The sequence below is a fragment of the Ailuropoda melanoleuca genome, chromosome 14 (genome assembly GCF_002007445.2).
Source record: "Ailuropoda melanoleuca isolate Jingjing chromosome 14, ASM200744v2, whole genome shotgun sequence".
Taxonomy (NCBI): Eukaryota; Metazoa; Chordata; class Mammalia; order Carnivora; family Ursidae; genus Ailuropoda; species Ailuropoda melanoleuca.
The window spans coordinates 60,141,927-60,157,854 of record NC_048231.1 but is presented as its reverse complement, the minus strand read 5'-3'; the positions used below and the strand labels follow the sequence as shown (position 1 = coordinate 60,157,854).

At 47.1% G+C, this 15,928-nt stretch overlaps 1 protein-coding gene across 9 annotated transcripts in view; it reads left to right on the top strand.

The window, feature by feature from the left end:
- TMEM241 (transmembrane protein 241) overlaps positions 1-15,928 on the top strand; it is a 104,854-nt gene that overhangs the window by 42,497 nt on the left and 46,429 nt on the right. For 6 of the 9 annotated variants that reach the window (XR_004620071.1, XM_034641981.1, XM_034641978.1 and 3 more), the window contains 7 exons: positions 3,141-3,166; positions 5,049-5,100; positions 6,916-6,964; positions 7,650-7,736; positions 8,159-8,204; positions 9,347-9,382; positions 13,470-13,579. Coding sequence is in view for 8 of the 9 variants with exons in the window: in XM_034641981.1 (XP_034497872.1) it covers positions 3,141-3,166; positions 5,049-5,100; positions 6,916-6,964; positions 7,650-7,736; positions 8,159-8,204; positions 9,347-9,382; positions 13,470-13,579 (406 nt within the window). In the remaining variant the exon portion in view is untranslated. The remainder of the gene's footprint in view (positions 1-3,140; positions 3,167-5,048; positions 5,101-6,915; positions 6,965-7,649; positions 7,737-8,158; positions 8,205-9,346; positions 9,383-13,469; positions 13,580-15,928) is intronic. The other 3 variants (XM_034641980.1, XM_034641982.1, XM_019796441.2) reach the window with 3 other exon arrangements.

Below are 15,928 nucleotides of genomic sequence, written 5' to 3'. Positions count from 1 at the left end.
TAGGTTGGCATTAAAATCTGCTCTGTGATGAAGGTTGAAGATTGGCTGTGATCTATTCCTTTATGATTTACTTTCCTGATCATTTGGCCTGGAGCCTCGACAAAGTGACCAGATATTACCAGGAGCACAGCTGTATGACAGCTCTTAGACTTTACCTGCAACTCACAGTGAGGCCTCTTTTGTCCATTGTGTGTCGGTTTCACCAGACTCCACTCTGGAGAGGAAGGTTGACCTCCTCATGACCTCGTTCCCAGGTTGTAAGGATAAACTCTGTCTGGAGCTGGGGCTCATTGTCACCGTCCACGGTTCTTTGTGCATGCGTGCGCAAACACACGCACACATAATTTGACTCTAAGGTAACGTGTAGCTTCTGGAGTTAGTCTCACTACCTTGCAGATATACTTGTCACAGTTGAACATTAGAATGCTGCTATTCATTCTCTTGTTTGCTTGTTCACCATTTACTAACTCTGCGCTGTGTGTCAAACCTCTGGCTAGGCCTACAGCTGTGGAGATATACAGGACACAGGGATCGCCCTCACAGAACTCAGCTAAATGGAGGAACCAGCACCTAAACGCACTCTGGGATGCCCGTAGAACGTCATGTAGGCTGGAACAGGAGGATGGGTGGACAGGGGGTGACCACTGCTAAGTCTGCGTGCAAGGGCCAGGGGCAGGATTTGAACCCAGTCCCGCAGATGGTAGGAATTTTCCAAGTGCAGGGAAAAAGGGCCCTCCAGGCAGGCAGAGGAAGCAGCAGATGAAGGTAGTAGTCTGAAGGGGCAGGCGAGGTGTCCACGCAGGACTGGCAGACTGGTCGTCGCAGAAGAGCATCATAAAAGGTCAGGCTACGAGCTAGATCACCTGAGCCCAGACCGTGGGAGCTTGGGCAACTTAGCTAATTTCACAGTGCCTTGGTGTCCGCGTCTGTAGCATATAACCTGAGACTTAATTAACCCGTAATGAAATAAGTCAATACATGAGAGGGCTTAGAACGACACTGGCACAGAGTAAGTAGCCCTCAGAGTAAGGTGACCCCTTGTAATGTTAGCTATTTATTGTTATTTTTGTTGATGTGACTTGAGAAGTTAGACTGACCCATTCAGGGCACTGAGATATCACTAGGACTATTCCCTGGGTGACTTTTCGACTGAGGAACCTCAGAAGGTGCCTGAGCTTAACTCCTCAGTCGTTTCGGAGCCCTGGGAAGCGGGCCCACTAATGCATTTACTGCTTGTTCTAATCTCCGTATCTCCGGTTCTGGCTCCTCTAGCCAGCGGCGTTTAAAAGAAAAGAGCAGTCTCTCCGCTGTGGACTGGGTGAACTATTTAGAGCACTGTATTGATTGGCTGCCCCGTGACGGAAGCCCCCCTAGACGGTTGCTGGATACACCTGTTACTACTCATGGAACAGCTGGGACATGCTTTTCGTCTTTGTCCTGTCTGTTCCTGTTTTTCTGCCAAGCTGTGGAGATGTTGATTACCTTTAGCCCAAAATCCTTAGTGACATGTTTTCCCATGATGGGGGCAATTCTCCAGGTGCCTGAGCCAGGTCACCTTTTTGGGTTATCCTTTCCATACTGAAGGGATGTGTCCCCACCAGGTGGCAGTGGCGTCAAGGTTGTCAGGGCCAGCTGAGGCAAGTTCCACAGGGTTGAGAGGAAAGGATCTGAAGAGGCAAGCCACGACTTTGCACGCAAATAGGATCTATTTATTAAAACAGTGCAAACTGGATTATTTAGTATTTTCAGCATGAAAACTGAAGATAGCCTTCATAGCAAACCATGTTGCCTTGTCAGTCTTCACTTTTTTAAAAAAATTGAGATATGATTGACATAGAGCGTATTCATTTCAGGTGTCCAACATAATGGCTTGATATTTGTATGTCTTGCAAATGATCACAATAAGTCTAGTTAGCATCCATCACTATATGTGGTTATAAAAATTTTTTTCACGTGATGAGTACTTTCAAGATCTACTCTCTTGGCAACTTTTAAATCTACAGTATGGTATTAGTAACTCTAGCCCCCGTGCTGTACATAACATCCCCAAGACTGACTTCTTTTCTAACTGGAAGTTTGTACCTTTTGAGTGTTTCATGTTTAACAATATATTCATACTTCACTTTCAAGAACTAGAGTCAAAAACCTGTACTTTGTCCCCAACTAGCAAAGTAATCCTTTTGAAATGCCCAGAATTAATCTGTTATTTCCTCTGTCAAATATAGAAACATCTATGCTTCTTCCTGCTAGAACTTTATACCTGAGTGCAAAGGACTAATTCCCTTAAAGTGACTAATAAAAATGATGGGCCACCTGGGTGGCTCAGTCGATTGAGCACCCAACTCTTGGTTTCAGCTCAGGTCATGATCTTAGGGTCGTGAGATCAAGCCCCGTGTCAGGCTCTGGGCTAGGTGTGGAGTTGGCTTGAGATTCTCTCTGTCCCTCTCCCTCTGCCTGCCGCCCCCCACCCCGCTGCTCACGCTCTCACTCTCTAAATAAATAAATAAATAAATAAAATCTTTAAAATTGAAAATGACTAATAAAAAGGGGAGGATAAAGGTAGGGTCTCCATTAGAATTTCTTCCTTTCAGGGAGTTTTAAATGCCAAGGTTAGATTGCCCCAATCTGCTTTGTCTCTCTCTACGGGTGGAGTCAACTATCCCTTCTCCTTTTTCCTGTTTCTTCATGTATACATCATCCCAGAGAATTCACAGCACTGCTCAGAGTCAGAGCTGGATTGACGAAAGACAAACGTAAGGAGGTAGACTGGAATAGAAGTTGAGCGAGAGCTCGATTTCTCATCAGTTTCTCTCTCTCCCTTTCTTGATGTGGTAAGATATTTGAAGGCTTGGCCCTGGCAGCGTTTTGGGGTTTTGTGAGTAAACCCCGTTCCGGGGGTGAGGGTAGTAAACCGCACACCCAGAGTGCTTTGCCCAAGTGACTCAACTCTGGACCTCTGAGTCATCCTTCATGGGGTCCAAGCAGGAAAGCCTCAAGTAACACCGAGGTGTGCAGCCAGCTCTTAAGCCCCCAATAAGCTTACTCAACATTTATTTGCCTCTTGGATCTAAATATTTTCTTTTAAGAGGAAAAAGAGGATTTTATAAAGACTAACTATAAATCTTTTTATTTTCATACAGAAAACTTCTCCTGCAAAGATCTGTAGGTAAGTTGAAAACAACAGCAACAACCCACAGTCATCTAAAATAGAAGATTTAACTTGAGTTTAAATGATGATAACCTGTTGGAGATTCCTATCTGAGAGTTGACAGAATTTATTATAAATAGTTATATACCCGTATTTTGTGTCTTATTCTAAATTTTACTATCTCTTTCTCTCTCTCTCTCTTTCTTCTGAAATATTCTGTTCCTAAGGGGAAAATAACCCGTGCTTGATTTCAGTCACTGATGCCCAAAACTTCACTAAGAGTTGTGCAATTCTGATGGGAGAAGGAAAATGGAAAACATGGAAAATGACTTAAAATGCTTAAAATCATGTTTGCAGCTTATTGGGTTTTTATGATTCCCGTGGTAGAACAGGCACTGGCTATAAGGTCAGGGATCTGAGTCGTGGTCTTGGGCCACAGCAAGGTGACTAAGGGCAGGCTTCATGGCCCTTCATGCCTCGTTCCCTGGGCTGAAACACAAGCTGGGCTGGACTCTCAGGCCGGTCCCTGGCCCCCCCGCCCCATGTGCTAACCTGTAACCCTGCTCCCTGGCTGCTTCCGGCCTCCTCGGCCATAGCTCCAAAGCTCAGTCCTGAGGATAGAAAATCAGCAGAAATGCTTTGACACATGGATTTAGGACTTTTTGTTTCAGATATTTCTGGGCTTTCATCCAATCTCTTGTTTTGCCTTGATTACAGGCTGCTACTTGGAAAAAAAAAAAAAAAGGAAAGAAAACACAACACTGTCAGGACTCATCCTCTTGTTTAAAGGATTAGCAGGTGTTAAAGAGAGGCATTAAACCCACTAATACCTGATATAATCAGGTATTGCTCAAGGCCAGGTTTGGTGGGAAACCAAGCTCTCACACCTGGCTGTCCCCCATCTCCTCTCAGCCCCCAGGGGCTGTCTGAGAGGACCTCTAACTTTCACTGCCTGTGGATGAGGAAGCGTCTGCTATCCTATAAACCCATCTACTGTAGGTAGACACCAAACCTATTAGGGTTCTCCTCTCCTCCCACCGAAAACCTGCCTAATTCTGTGCGGTCCCAGAAGCCCTTCCAGGCGCCTCCCTCCACTCACCCCACCCTTTGCCTCTGAGTTCCTTGGCAATCTGGGGCCTTGGAGTCTTCTCAAGGCTGTTTGCGCGTGTGCCTTCAAAGTTGCCGAGGCTATAGAGGAGGGTGCGCTGGAGTGGAGGACCTTCCTGTGCCTCGGGATAACCCGTGTTGTGCTGACCTTCCAGGACTGTGAGGTCCCAGCTCTGAGGATTCCCCCGTACCAGTTCCCCCACCCCGGGCCCACTGGCCACGCCAGGTGGGTTATGCGGATTTGGCAGGAATGCCACATGAGTGATGTTGTGCCCTTCTCAGTACGTCCTATCAGGAGGCATATGACATACACCTGTCCCATCATTGGCGATGTTAAGCTTGATCATCTGGTGAAGGTGATGCACAAAAGATTTTAACGTGCTCTCCATGGCGTTTTCTTTTTCCTAAATGGTAGAACTGCAGTCTGATTACCCAGTTTTCCACTAGTGTATTTTTGGGGATCTGTGGTTTAAAAAATGTCCTATTATCTGTTTCACGGGCATCCTGTTTTTCTCGAGTGAGCCAGCCGTGGTTTTGCAAATGTCCTGCAAGTGCCGGTGTCTGGGGACAAGGCCAGCTGAGCCCCAGGGAGGGAACTGTCTGGTCCCCGGTGGAGCACCCAGTTGAAAGCTGCATTGGTAGTGGGGTTCTCAGAGGAGGAAGGGGCACGGGGCGGGGTCTCGCAGGGTCTCGGTCCTGTGCTCGCTCCACTCAATGTGTTTCAACCCCCACACTCTCCGGGCAACCCTTTGATGTTGAAAAGTGAAGCTGCCTGTTTTATCTCTTTGCATAGTGCTCTCTTCCTCCTGGCTGCCGCAGGATGCCTACCCTTCAATGACCCCCAGGTAAGCTCAAGGGCACTCATTTTGCCTTCCAGGTGTCTTTTACTCTCCGAAGCCTGCATGTATGAGCGAAACGCCCTAGTCCTTCCTTCAGAAATCAGATGAACCCTCGCCTATGCAAAAGCTTCCAGTCTGTGTACCTCTAGGCCAGCTCACCCCTTTTCAGCAGGCCTTCACCTCTCCTCAGGGCTGCAGCGGCCCGGCAGAGCTCTGGCCTCTGGGTGCAGGGGCGGCTGCTGATGGCCCTCTGTACGGGGTTGGAGGACCCACCAGCCCCAGCCTGAGTTGTCCTAGCCTTGTGCCTTGAGGCAATGTTTATTTTCCCTCTCATCCCAAGGGCTTCATCTGCAGATTTTCACTTTGTTATCCTGTGTTTTTCCTTATTAGGCCCTGACGACCCACCCCCTTACCCCCCAGTAGTCATCTCGTTATAGGTCTGTTTTCTCTCTTTTCTCCCCCAGCAGTTATTAAGTCCCCATCAAGTGTCAGGCACTGAGCCAGGCTCTGGTGACACAAAGAAGAATTGTCCTCATACAGGCAGAAGTCAGAGTCGAGGCAGAGCAAGGGAGAGGAGGACAGACAAGAAACAGATAATTATAACACGGGGAGGCCAGGGCTCTGTCGTGGGGAGATACAGGATGCTGTGTGGCACCTGAGGAGTCTCAGGGACCCGGGAAGTAGGAAGAGCTAACAATTACAGGGACCTAGCTGTGTGCCAGGCTCTGGGCCAATGCTTCGTGTGCCTTATGTTATTTAAAATCTCACAGTTTCACAAGGAGCAGGACTCTTATTGTCTCCGCTGCATAGCTAAAGAATAACGAGGCCCCAAAAGTCACCAGCTAATGAATAAGTAAGGATTTCAGAATTTACACCAGATCTTTCTGATGCTAGAGCCAGACTCTGTTCTCTGGACCTAAATCTTGGAGGGTGAGGAGGAGGTGGGCAGGAGAAGAAAGCAGGTGTGGGCACAGTCGTGGAGGCGTCCTGCCTTTCTGTGATTCAACTTTAGTAAGCATTTACTATGTGTGTGCCCCTGTGCAAATTCCTGCCCTCCTGCAATTTACAGGCTAGTGGATGGTGGAGAAAGAGACAGGTGATAAATGAAACAGAATGTGGCAGATGAGATAACCTTCTATGGAGGAAAATAAGGAAGGGAAGAAGAGAGGGATTGTCCCTCGGCTGAGTTGGTGGGGGTAAGCATTCGGGCTTGGAGAAGTGCAGGTTCTTTCTCTGGAGGGGGTGCAGTAGATGGGACTGGCGGGGTTGACAGGGGCTTGTCCTGGAGATCGTTGGGTGCCATGAGCTTGAATTTTATCGTGAAGTCATTGAACAGGGACTGTTCAATGTTTTTTTTTTTTTTAAGATTTTATTTATTTGACAGCACAAGCAGGCAGAAGGAGAGGGGGAAGCAGGCTTCCCGCTGAGCAGAAAGCCTGATGCGGGACTTGATCCCAGAATTCTGGGATCATGACCTGAGCTGAAGGCAGATGCTTAACAGACTGGGCGTCTCAGACACCCCAAGAAACCGACTGTTCAATGATTTTAAGCAGTAGGTGACACCATCCGATTAGTGTTTTAGAGACACAGCGTGAGGGCAGAGTGGAGAATGGGAAAAGGGGTGCTGGAGGCAGAGAGCCCTATTAGGAAGGTGTTGGAGGCATCGGGGTGAGAAATGAGGATAGGCTGGCAGAAGGCCTCAGAGTCCTCTCATGGCACCCTTGCTTGTCCCGGTGCATCGACATTTAGGGTTTCTGATTGCCACACCCATTTGTCTCTACTTAGAGCCGTTTTGTTTTTGTTTTAAATCCTGTGTTACAGTTTGATCCCGGTGGATATTTCTGGGCTGTAATTCACTTATTCTGCGTAGGTAAGTTTTTAAAAGAATGCTTACTTAAATAATTGAGGCTTATTATTTAGACCTTATTATATATCCACTTTTTGGTGACCCTGAACAATAGGAAGATTACAGACAAGGTGTCAAGGTTAAACTTAAATGGGCATTTTTTTTTAAAAGGTTTTATTTATTTATTTGACAGAGAGGGAGACAGCCAGCTAGAGAGGGAACACAAGCAGGGGGAGTGGGAGAGGAAGAGGCAGGCTGTCAGCGGAGCAGGGAGCCCAATGCAGGGCTCGATCCCAGGACCCCGGGATCACGCCCTGAGCCGAAGGCAGACGCTTAACGACTGAGCCACCCAGGCGCCCCAAATGGGCATTTTCTTTTTTTTTTTTTTTAAATATTTTATTTATTTATTTGACAGAGATAGAGACAGCTAGCGAGAGAGGGAATACAAGCAGGGGGAGTGGGAGAGGAAGAAGCAGGCTCATAGCAGAGGAGCCTGATGTGGGGCTCGAACCCATAACGCCGGGATCACGCCCTGAGCCGAAGGCAGACGCTTAACCGCTGTGCCACCCAGGCGCCCCCAAATGGGCATTTTCTGATCTGATTTTCCTGTTTTGGAGTTTTCCTCAAATGTTCCCATTTCTGATATAGTCTCCTTTTTTCTCGACAAACATTAATTAACTCACCATGGCTCTGGCCCTGCTTACTCAAGTCTACTTGGTCTTCTCTAAAAATGGTGAGAAGAGATCCAGAAGTTTGTGTCAGAAACACTGTCCTTCAGCAGCATACCCAAAGAAATGTAAGCGTGGGAAATAAAAGGGCCATCTGACTTTATTTCCAATCTCACAGTCAGTGTTTCTGGTCTGCAGTCTCAGGGGAAGAGCAGGGCCCTGGCTTGGTTACACACGGTTCAGAAATGCAGCGTGTTCCTTTCTCCTGCACACCTTGCAAAGGAAGCCGGCATCTTCCTGCGAATTGTATCCTTCTGCTGATCACACGATCCCGCCCGGCCCAGCATTCTCTGTCCTGAAGGGGCATCATAAGGGATTACTGCATTCGCATGCTGGACACCCCCCACCGGGTGGTGTTGTCGCCCCCTGTCGGCCAGGGGCGCCCTCGTGGGAAGAGTGGCCCTCACCCGGGTGGATTTCGGGCTTCCCCGCATGTGCATTCCCTTATGCAGAATGTCTGTGTGAGCAACACGCGCTGCTTCGTTTTCAGGGGCTTACAAGATATTGCAGAAGGCCCGGAAACCCAATGCGTTAAGGTAAACTTCCCAAGTGTGGTGGGTTGTTGTTTGGTTCAAGCAAGGGGGTGAGACCCACGGTGTCGTGAGCACGTTCTGTTCAACCAAACACTCTGCGCAGCTGGGCTGTGGTGAGAGCAGCAGCCTGGGGTCCCCAAAGCCGATTCTCCTGCTGTCAGGCTGTTCCAGGCGGGATCCACCAGCACCTGATGCTGCCCGTCACGGGCAGTGGGCAAAGAACAGGGGAACTCTCTCCTCTTCCTTCAGGGACAGCTTTTTAGATGACATTTTTATAAAAATTATATGACCCGCTGCTTTGGGGCCCCAGTTTACTTGTTCCAGCTCAGAGGCCAACTCTTTTTTCTTGTTTCCTCAGCCCCTTCCTAAGTTGACTTTGATTAGACCCAGAAGTTCCCCAGTCACGAGCTCTGTGCTGGGATAAAATGAGGCCTCTGTTGTGCAGCCTTAGCAAATGTAGATGAAAGAGAGAGGAGTCCCGGCGTGGGTTGGCTTGCAGCTGGGAGGTCAGAGGCCCTGGACTAGCCCACTGGCCTCTCGGTTTTGGGGGACCACCAGAAGGACCCCTGGGAGAAGGTTATACACTCAGAGGCTGTGACTTTCAGTCCCTAGAACACCTTTTGTTCTTTTAATGAAGTGTTTCTGCAGCAAGAAGCCAGTGGAGTTGCCAGATAAAATACAGGGCGCCCAGTTACATTTGAATTTCAGGTAAGCAGTGAATCCTTTTTTTAGTGTAATATGTCCCATGTGGTATTTGGAATATACTTGAACATGATTCTTTATCTGAGATTCAGATTTATTTGGGTGTCCTGTATTTTTGTTTGTCAGCTGTGGTGGCCCTAGGAGCCAGTCCAATGGCCTGAGAGAGTAGACTTTCCTTTCACAGTGGCAAATGTACACATAGGAGATAATCTGCCACAGGTGAAAATGTGTGTGATACAAGTATCTAGGAAGTGTTTTTTAAAAATGAGCCAGGAACAAGTTTTGAATGTAAAGTACCCTTCGTACCGTTTATTGACAATTTTTAAATGTAGAAACTTAACCATAGATATAACTTATTAGTATAATATAATGACTCTTTTGTGTATGTAAAACACTTCTATTATTTCATGTTTTATCTTTTTTTTTTTTTTCTCATTCCTTAGTGACATTGACCAGCAGTACTTAAACTATACCTTCAGGTAAAATATAATTTACATTTTCAAAGAACAATTCATATCTTTCTAGAGCTAATGGACTTTTATTTCCCAATAATATTTTGATTGGGGAGTTCTGAACCGACGTGTCTACCAGAAAGGCAAGCTAAATAATTTGTGAGATGACTAGACGTTGAGAAAGCCAAATAGTAGTTCTGTCCTTAGACCAGGCAAGGGGGACCTCTTTCTGGCTCCACACGGCAGAAGGCCATGCCTCTCCCCATGGGTTATGGAGTCTGTAAGGCTAAGGGGACATTTCTTCCTAGAGCCCACACCCTCCCTTTTAGCTTGGGACCTAGAATTCCCTGCCCAAGTGGTCCCGAGCTCTACTCCCAGGCCTTCTATCTTCCCAACTCATTCCTAGACCCAAAGAGTGTCCAAAGACAGGCTGTTAGTGGGAGAGGGGGTGTGCATGGAGGGGAACTTGCAGGCCGATGTGTCCACACCCAAGTGTATGAGGACTCAGTGTGCAGGATGGAGCCTGGGGTGGAGAGAAAAGGGGGCTCACTGAGAGCCAAGAGCCAGAAGTTGGCTCGGTCCGTGCCGCCATATTCTGACATGAAGCTCCAGGGACTCCAAGAATTCTAAATTCTAATCTAGACTTCCAGGTTGTTTTGAATGTATATTTCTTAAGGTAGGGTGAAGTTTGAGGCTTGATTTAATACATTTAAATGTGGTATATAGACTGCCGTTCGTACCCTTTCTCCGAGCCGAGCAAAGAATAGGGCTCTGTCTGCTAAACAGAATAGCTGGGGAGTGTTCTTGGAGTTTTGTGGTCTCTGTGCACTGCAGGACCTAGCTGAGAGGGAAGAAGGGTGAGATCTGCTGCTGCAGCCCAAATTAGCTCTAATGCAGCAATGCTTGCAAAGATGACCCAGGCTGGGGATGTGCTGCTCAGCCGTTGGTCATGCTGATTTCTGCAGGAAGTTCATCTTAAAACGCTCAACATGAGCTGTATTCTCCATCTGCAGATAAAGCCCATAAATATCTTAGTTTATGAAAATGCCTTTTTGAAAGGATCCACCGCAAACATGACTGTGGGCCTCTTTTGTACTCTGCTGAAAACAATCATTAGTTCCACTCTGCCTGGACACACCAGCTGCCTTTTCAAAAGACGCTTCTGAAAGTGCAGAAGGCTCTGGATGTTTAACATGTTCCCGTGACATCAGAACACTTGGGGCAGTTCTTTTCCTCCATAGAACTTAGAGGCCACTCGAGTGGCAAAGGAATAAGGGGATGGAAAAGTGAGCCTCTGTGGCCCCCCGACTCATCCTCCTGCCAGCCCCCCCGCCCCCCGGGCCCGGTGCTCAGGGCTTCCTGGCTGGGCCTCCACACACCCGGCTAAAGCCACGATTCTGTTCCCGAGTCTTCTTTCAGTCCCTGTGATGAAGATGTGTGAATTAAAGCAAGGGCCGCCGCTCGATTTGCCATGGGCCCTGGACACCGAGGGGCCCCTTGGATCCAGCTGTGCTGGTTGGTGCCAGCTGGGAGCTCTGTCTGCCAGGGCCAAGAACTGGTTTGATCTCCATTTTTTTTTGAGAGAAGCCAGTCGTTGAGCGGGTCTCTACTTTGGCACATACTCCTATTTTCTTGAGGGTGTATTTGCTCCCTGACCCTGACCTTCCAGTGTTTCTCATGTAAACAGAGGTCTAAGGCTTAAGGCAGATGGGAAAGGAGGAAGGAAGGAATAAAGGAGGAGGTTGGATCTAGGGCTGAAAATAAATGGGATGTTTAAAAATGATACAGCCTTCACCAGCATTTTTAAAAATTTAGGTAAATTTATAAGGAATGAATGTTATGGGATGTATGCCCAACACCATTTCCTTTTAACACAAGCAGACATTATTAAACATTAAATAGAGAATTATTGTATGTTGTATGTTCCCTGCTGCTACTCCACTCCCTCATTTTGCAGGTGAAATTGTGGATGTGTGTCAAAGGGAAATAGATGGGCGTTCTGTCTGGGGTATGACTTTGATTGGACTTCAGCCTGTGGAGAACATGTTTTTCTCCTCTTTCCCCATTATATTTCCTATATAGGAAGTAAAGGAAGGTTTTCTGTTTTGTTCATTGCCATATCCCCAAATGAGAACAGTACCTGGCACTGACCAGACATTCAATAAACAGCTGTTGAATGCATTTCATTTTTTATTTTTATTTTTTAGATTTTTTAATTTTATTTATTTGACAGAGACAGCCAGCAAGAGAGGGAACACAAGGAGGGGGAGTGGGAGAGGAAGAAGCAGGCTCCTAGCGGAGAAACCTGATGTGGGGCTCGATCCCAGAACACTGGGATCACGCCCTGAGCCGAAGGCAGACGCTTAACGACTGCGCCACCCAGGAGCCCCTGTTGAATGCATTTTAAAAGTCTGCTGTCCATCTGTCGTGATATCCCTTTTATAGGAGTATAATTTCTTCTTTAGAGTTTACATGTCGCCTGTAGTCTTAGAAATATAGGGGGCTTCAAGTTATACTTCTCTTTGAACGTATGCCCACCACAAGTACTCCTAAGGCAATTAATTACAATTCCAAACACATATGCAGCGCCTGCTGTATGTCTGGCCCTGCTAGGCACTTGGGATCTAGAAGGAATAAAATATGGTTATTGCCCCATAGGAGGTCACAACATAGGAATTAAGAGTGGTATGCCAATATATTTGCAAAACTCAAATAGGGATTAGAGAATCCACTCTTTTATTTAATTATTTCTTCTTATTTTTACCCCCTAATATTTTATTTCGGGGACACCCGTTGGGCTGATGCCAATGATGGGATTTGGGATAACACGGCAAGCTCTGGGAGGTACCTTGGGATGGAAAGGGGCCTCTTATCCTGCCATAGGAGTCATAACTTCTGCTGTTGAAGTTATAACCAAAAGGGGATCCAGTGAGATAAAATAATGGAGTATGTACAGGGTCTGTGTTTGCCAAAGAAAGAAGAGATGGCAAGCCGTCTCCAGTCTTGTTTGCATATTTTTTGCAGCTACGTGTAAGGCCTGTCAAACAAACCTACAACTTCTGAGTGACCTAACACATGGCTCTTCTTCATTGCCTCTTTCCTGACCCTCCTCTCCTCCTGCCTTTTTGCATGATGTCACTCCTCTGAGCCATCAGACAACCAGTGCTTTAGGGGCAGAGCGAAGGAAGAGATTGAGAAAAACAGAAATTGTGCGAGGAGTTAACCCCGGAGCAGGGAGGGGCAGGGCTGTCAAGCTAACGGTGGCTTCCCCGTTCAAACTGTCCTCCACACTGCCTATAATGTCACCGACTAGAGACTGGTGGTCCTCCATCCTGGTGCCCTTTAGAGCACCTGGGGGCTGTAACAAGGAAAACAACTGATGCCTGGATCTTGCCCTTAGAGATTCTAGCCAGGGTGTGGGCAATTCTGATGTCCAGCCAGCTTTAAGAACCAGAGTTGGCTGTCTAGCATTAAAAATAAAAAAATTCCCTCCTATCCTTGGATAAAAAATTGTATTCCTAACCTCTAACCAGATAGCTGCCTGCATGGCATGGAGTTGTGATGGAAGAGGTGTAGGTGGGCTGGGGCAGTGTGAAGGTGCAGTGGGCGGGTACTGGGAGATGGGAGAAGCTTTCAGAGAGGAAGATGGGAGAATACCAAGAACCAATATGGCCAGCATCAGAAGAGCACTCCTCCTCGTCATCCTTTTCGGCTCCTATCGCAAATCAGGCCAGGTAGTTTCCAGGCACGTGGTGGATGAGATGGATCATTTTGTGGGCTGTCTCCTTGGAAATTTAGCTCACCTTCTACAGAATTAATTTTATGGCAAACAGATTGATCTCACGCTCGACAGCTAGTTTTTCCACGGCAGCCTATCTGTAATTCAGAGTCTGCTTTGTTTAGCTTACCCATACTCTTGGCAGACTAGGTGAGTGTGGTGATAAAGGCCGCACGGCTGGCCTCGGAGTTGGTGTGGGGCCTCGGCCCATCACGGGTTATGGTCAACCCTCTTGCCAGAACCTGAGGCATCTCAGGAGATCTCACCCTCTCATTGAGGAGTGAGACCATTTGGTGCAGATAACCCGCTCTTCGACAAATTTCCATTTCCGAGCAGAGCGGGCAGAAATGTATGTTGCTGTGCTCTCAGTGCTGGGAAGACTTCCTCACTGCTCTGCTGTTCCATTTGCAGCGTGGTGCTCCTGGCACTCGCGTCTCATCCCACAGGTAAGTCATTTTGCTTGTTTTATGTTGCCTGTTCAACCCTGTGCTCTGACCCGGCTGTATTTATGAGGGACATTTTGTAAGAGAGCGTGGCTTGCCTTCCTGGATGGGAGCGCCAGGGTTAGGCATTGCCCACGTATTTGAAACTGGTCTCAATGACCCATTGTGGATTTATCACCCATGAATTTATTCTTACCCCTTCTTGAATTTTGTCATCTGTGTTTTCATCTGGCGTGGCCTCAGCTGTCCAGACAGGCTTGTTATCTGCCCGGTAAACCAGTGCTCGCCTTCTCCCCTTCTAAAGTTTCTTCTTCAAACGTCCAAAGTGCTTCACTCCTAGTGAGAAAGGATTTGGTGAGAAAGTTCAGTTTCACCCTACTTCTGACTGACGTCCTTTCATACATGTTTATGTATGTGGTCCTACAACATTCGTAATTGCAGATGAAGGAAGTCGAGTTTTAAAGCTTACCTTTGCCCTGTTGGCTGGCTCCTTTACTCTAGAGTTGTTTTTCAGATGCAGGAATTGCCCACAATACTGTGTTCCATTGTGGTTTTTTTACTCTGAAAGGTTTTGAAGTGGATGCCAAACACAATGAAATCGCATCTGTGTGCGGTATGGCTGTAGATCCACATTTCATTGGTCAGGCTCCTTCAATCGGATCTGTGTGCGGTATGGCTGGAAATCCACATTTCATTGGTCAGGCTCCTTCAATTCATGTTTGTTGGCCATTTGCTGGGCAGAAGGCATTTCCCAAGACCTCGGAGTCTCAGTTAAAATGAGAAAGGTGAATCGGGTTATTTCTAAAGCCCTTTCCAGCCCCTGTTATGCCCAAAACAATGACGGCTTTTGGTCGGTGCCTTTAGCTGCTTCGGACTATTAGAACTAGTCTCCTGAGGAAACTGTCGATAGTGACGCAGTGCTTCTGGATTGTATATGACCCATCCGAACCCCTATCTCAAGAGGATAATTTGGATTACTTTTTTCTCAAAGCATTATTCTACACTTGCCCACATGGGTTCATATCTGCTGTTTTCCGCCCATTCCCACAGCCCAGGGTTATCTCCCGACTATGACGTTTGCTGCTGAGTGCCCTCTGCACGCTCGTATGTTGAAAGCCTATCCTTTGTAAGATAAAAATGATACGAAACCCCCGGTGTGAACCCTAGCTGTTTCTGCTCACCTGTACTGCTGCTTGTCTGCCTTTGAGTCTATGCTTCTTGTCTTTCATGCAGTCGGGAGGTTGCCACCCAGGAGATATTCACCAGCCCCCGAAGCACCCTCCCCTTGCAAATGCATTTTGGTCAAAGCCTTTGGAAAGTTCGCTGCTTCTCCTTGGTTTGCATGCTCATTTGCTCCCTGAGTGATTAGTGGTGGATTTAGCTGACTAATTCTCACCTAAACAAATCACTCTGCCTTTCAACTAAGAGGTGTTGCTCGTTCGTTTTTTACTCATGACTCTCAGAGCTGGAAGGAGTCCTAGTGATTATCCAAGGTGCCATGGCCTTTTACAAATGAGGCAATTGAAGCCCAGAGCAGTTAAGGGATGTGGCCAAGATGGTGCAGGGGAGGTGAGTAGCAGAGAGAGACCAGAGTTTAGGTCCTGACCCTTTTCCCGGGGTTTTTCTTTTTAAATGCTTTCTCAGGGATCCTACTGTTTATTATGAAGTCTCCCGACTGAGTGAATACTTTTATATGATTTTATTAAATTTCCTTTTGGAGCTTCTTTTGGTTTTTGTTTTTATTTTGTTTTGTTTTTGAGAGAGAGAGAATATGTGTGCATGCATGCATGGGAGGGAGCAGGGGAGGAGCAGAGGGAGAGGGAGAGGGAAGGGTGAATGTTAAGCAGGCTCCCTGCTGAGCTCAGAGCACGATGTGGGGCTTGATCTCACAGCCCTGAGATCATGACCTGAGCTGAAATCAGGAGTTGAATACTTAACCGACTGAGCCACCCAGGCACCCCTGGATCTTCTCTTGGTTTAAGGGGCATTTGTCTACCAGTTGCTGAGCTGTAATAGTTTATATAGTTTGGCCAGCATTCCCACATTTCACCTTGAGTTATTGCTAAACTTTTAGGCCAATGCAAGAATATCTTGGGCACTTATTTACTCTCTGAGCACACAAAGTGGTCAGTAGCCTGTGGTCGTAGAATGGCCTAGGAAGAAGAGTAATTTAAGATAGGCCCCAGATTCTTTTTGAGGTTATGAAATGCTCTGGAACTCAGTAGTGGTGATGGTTGTACAACTCTTAATATGCTAAAAAACCACTGAATTTTTAAAAATGTATAGGGGATAGCCTTCCAGAAGAAGTCACAGATTTCCATCTATACCAGCATCAAGTCCAGCTTCTAACCC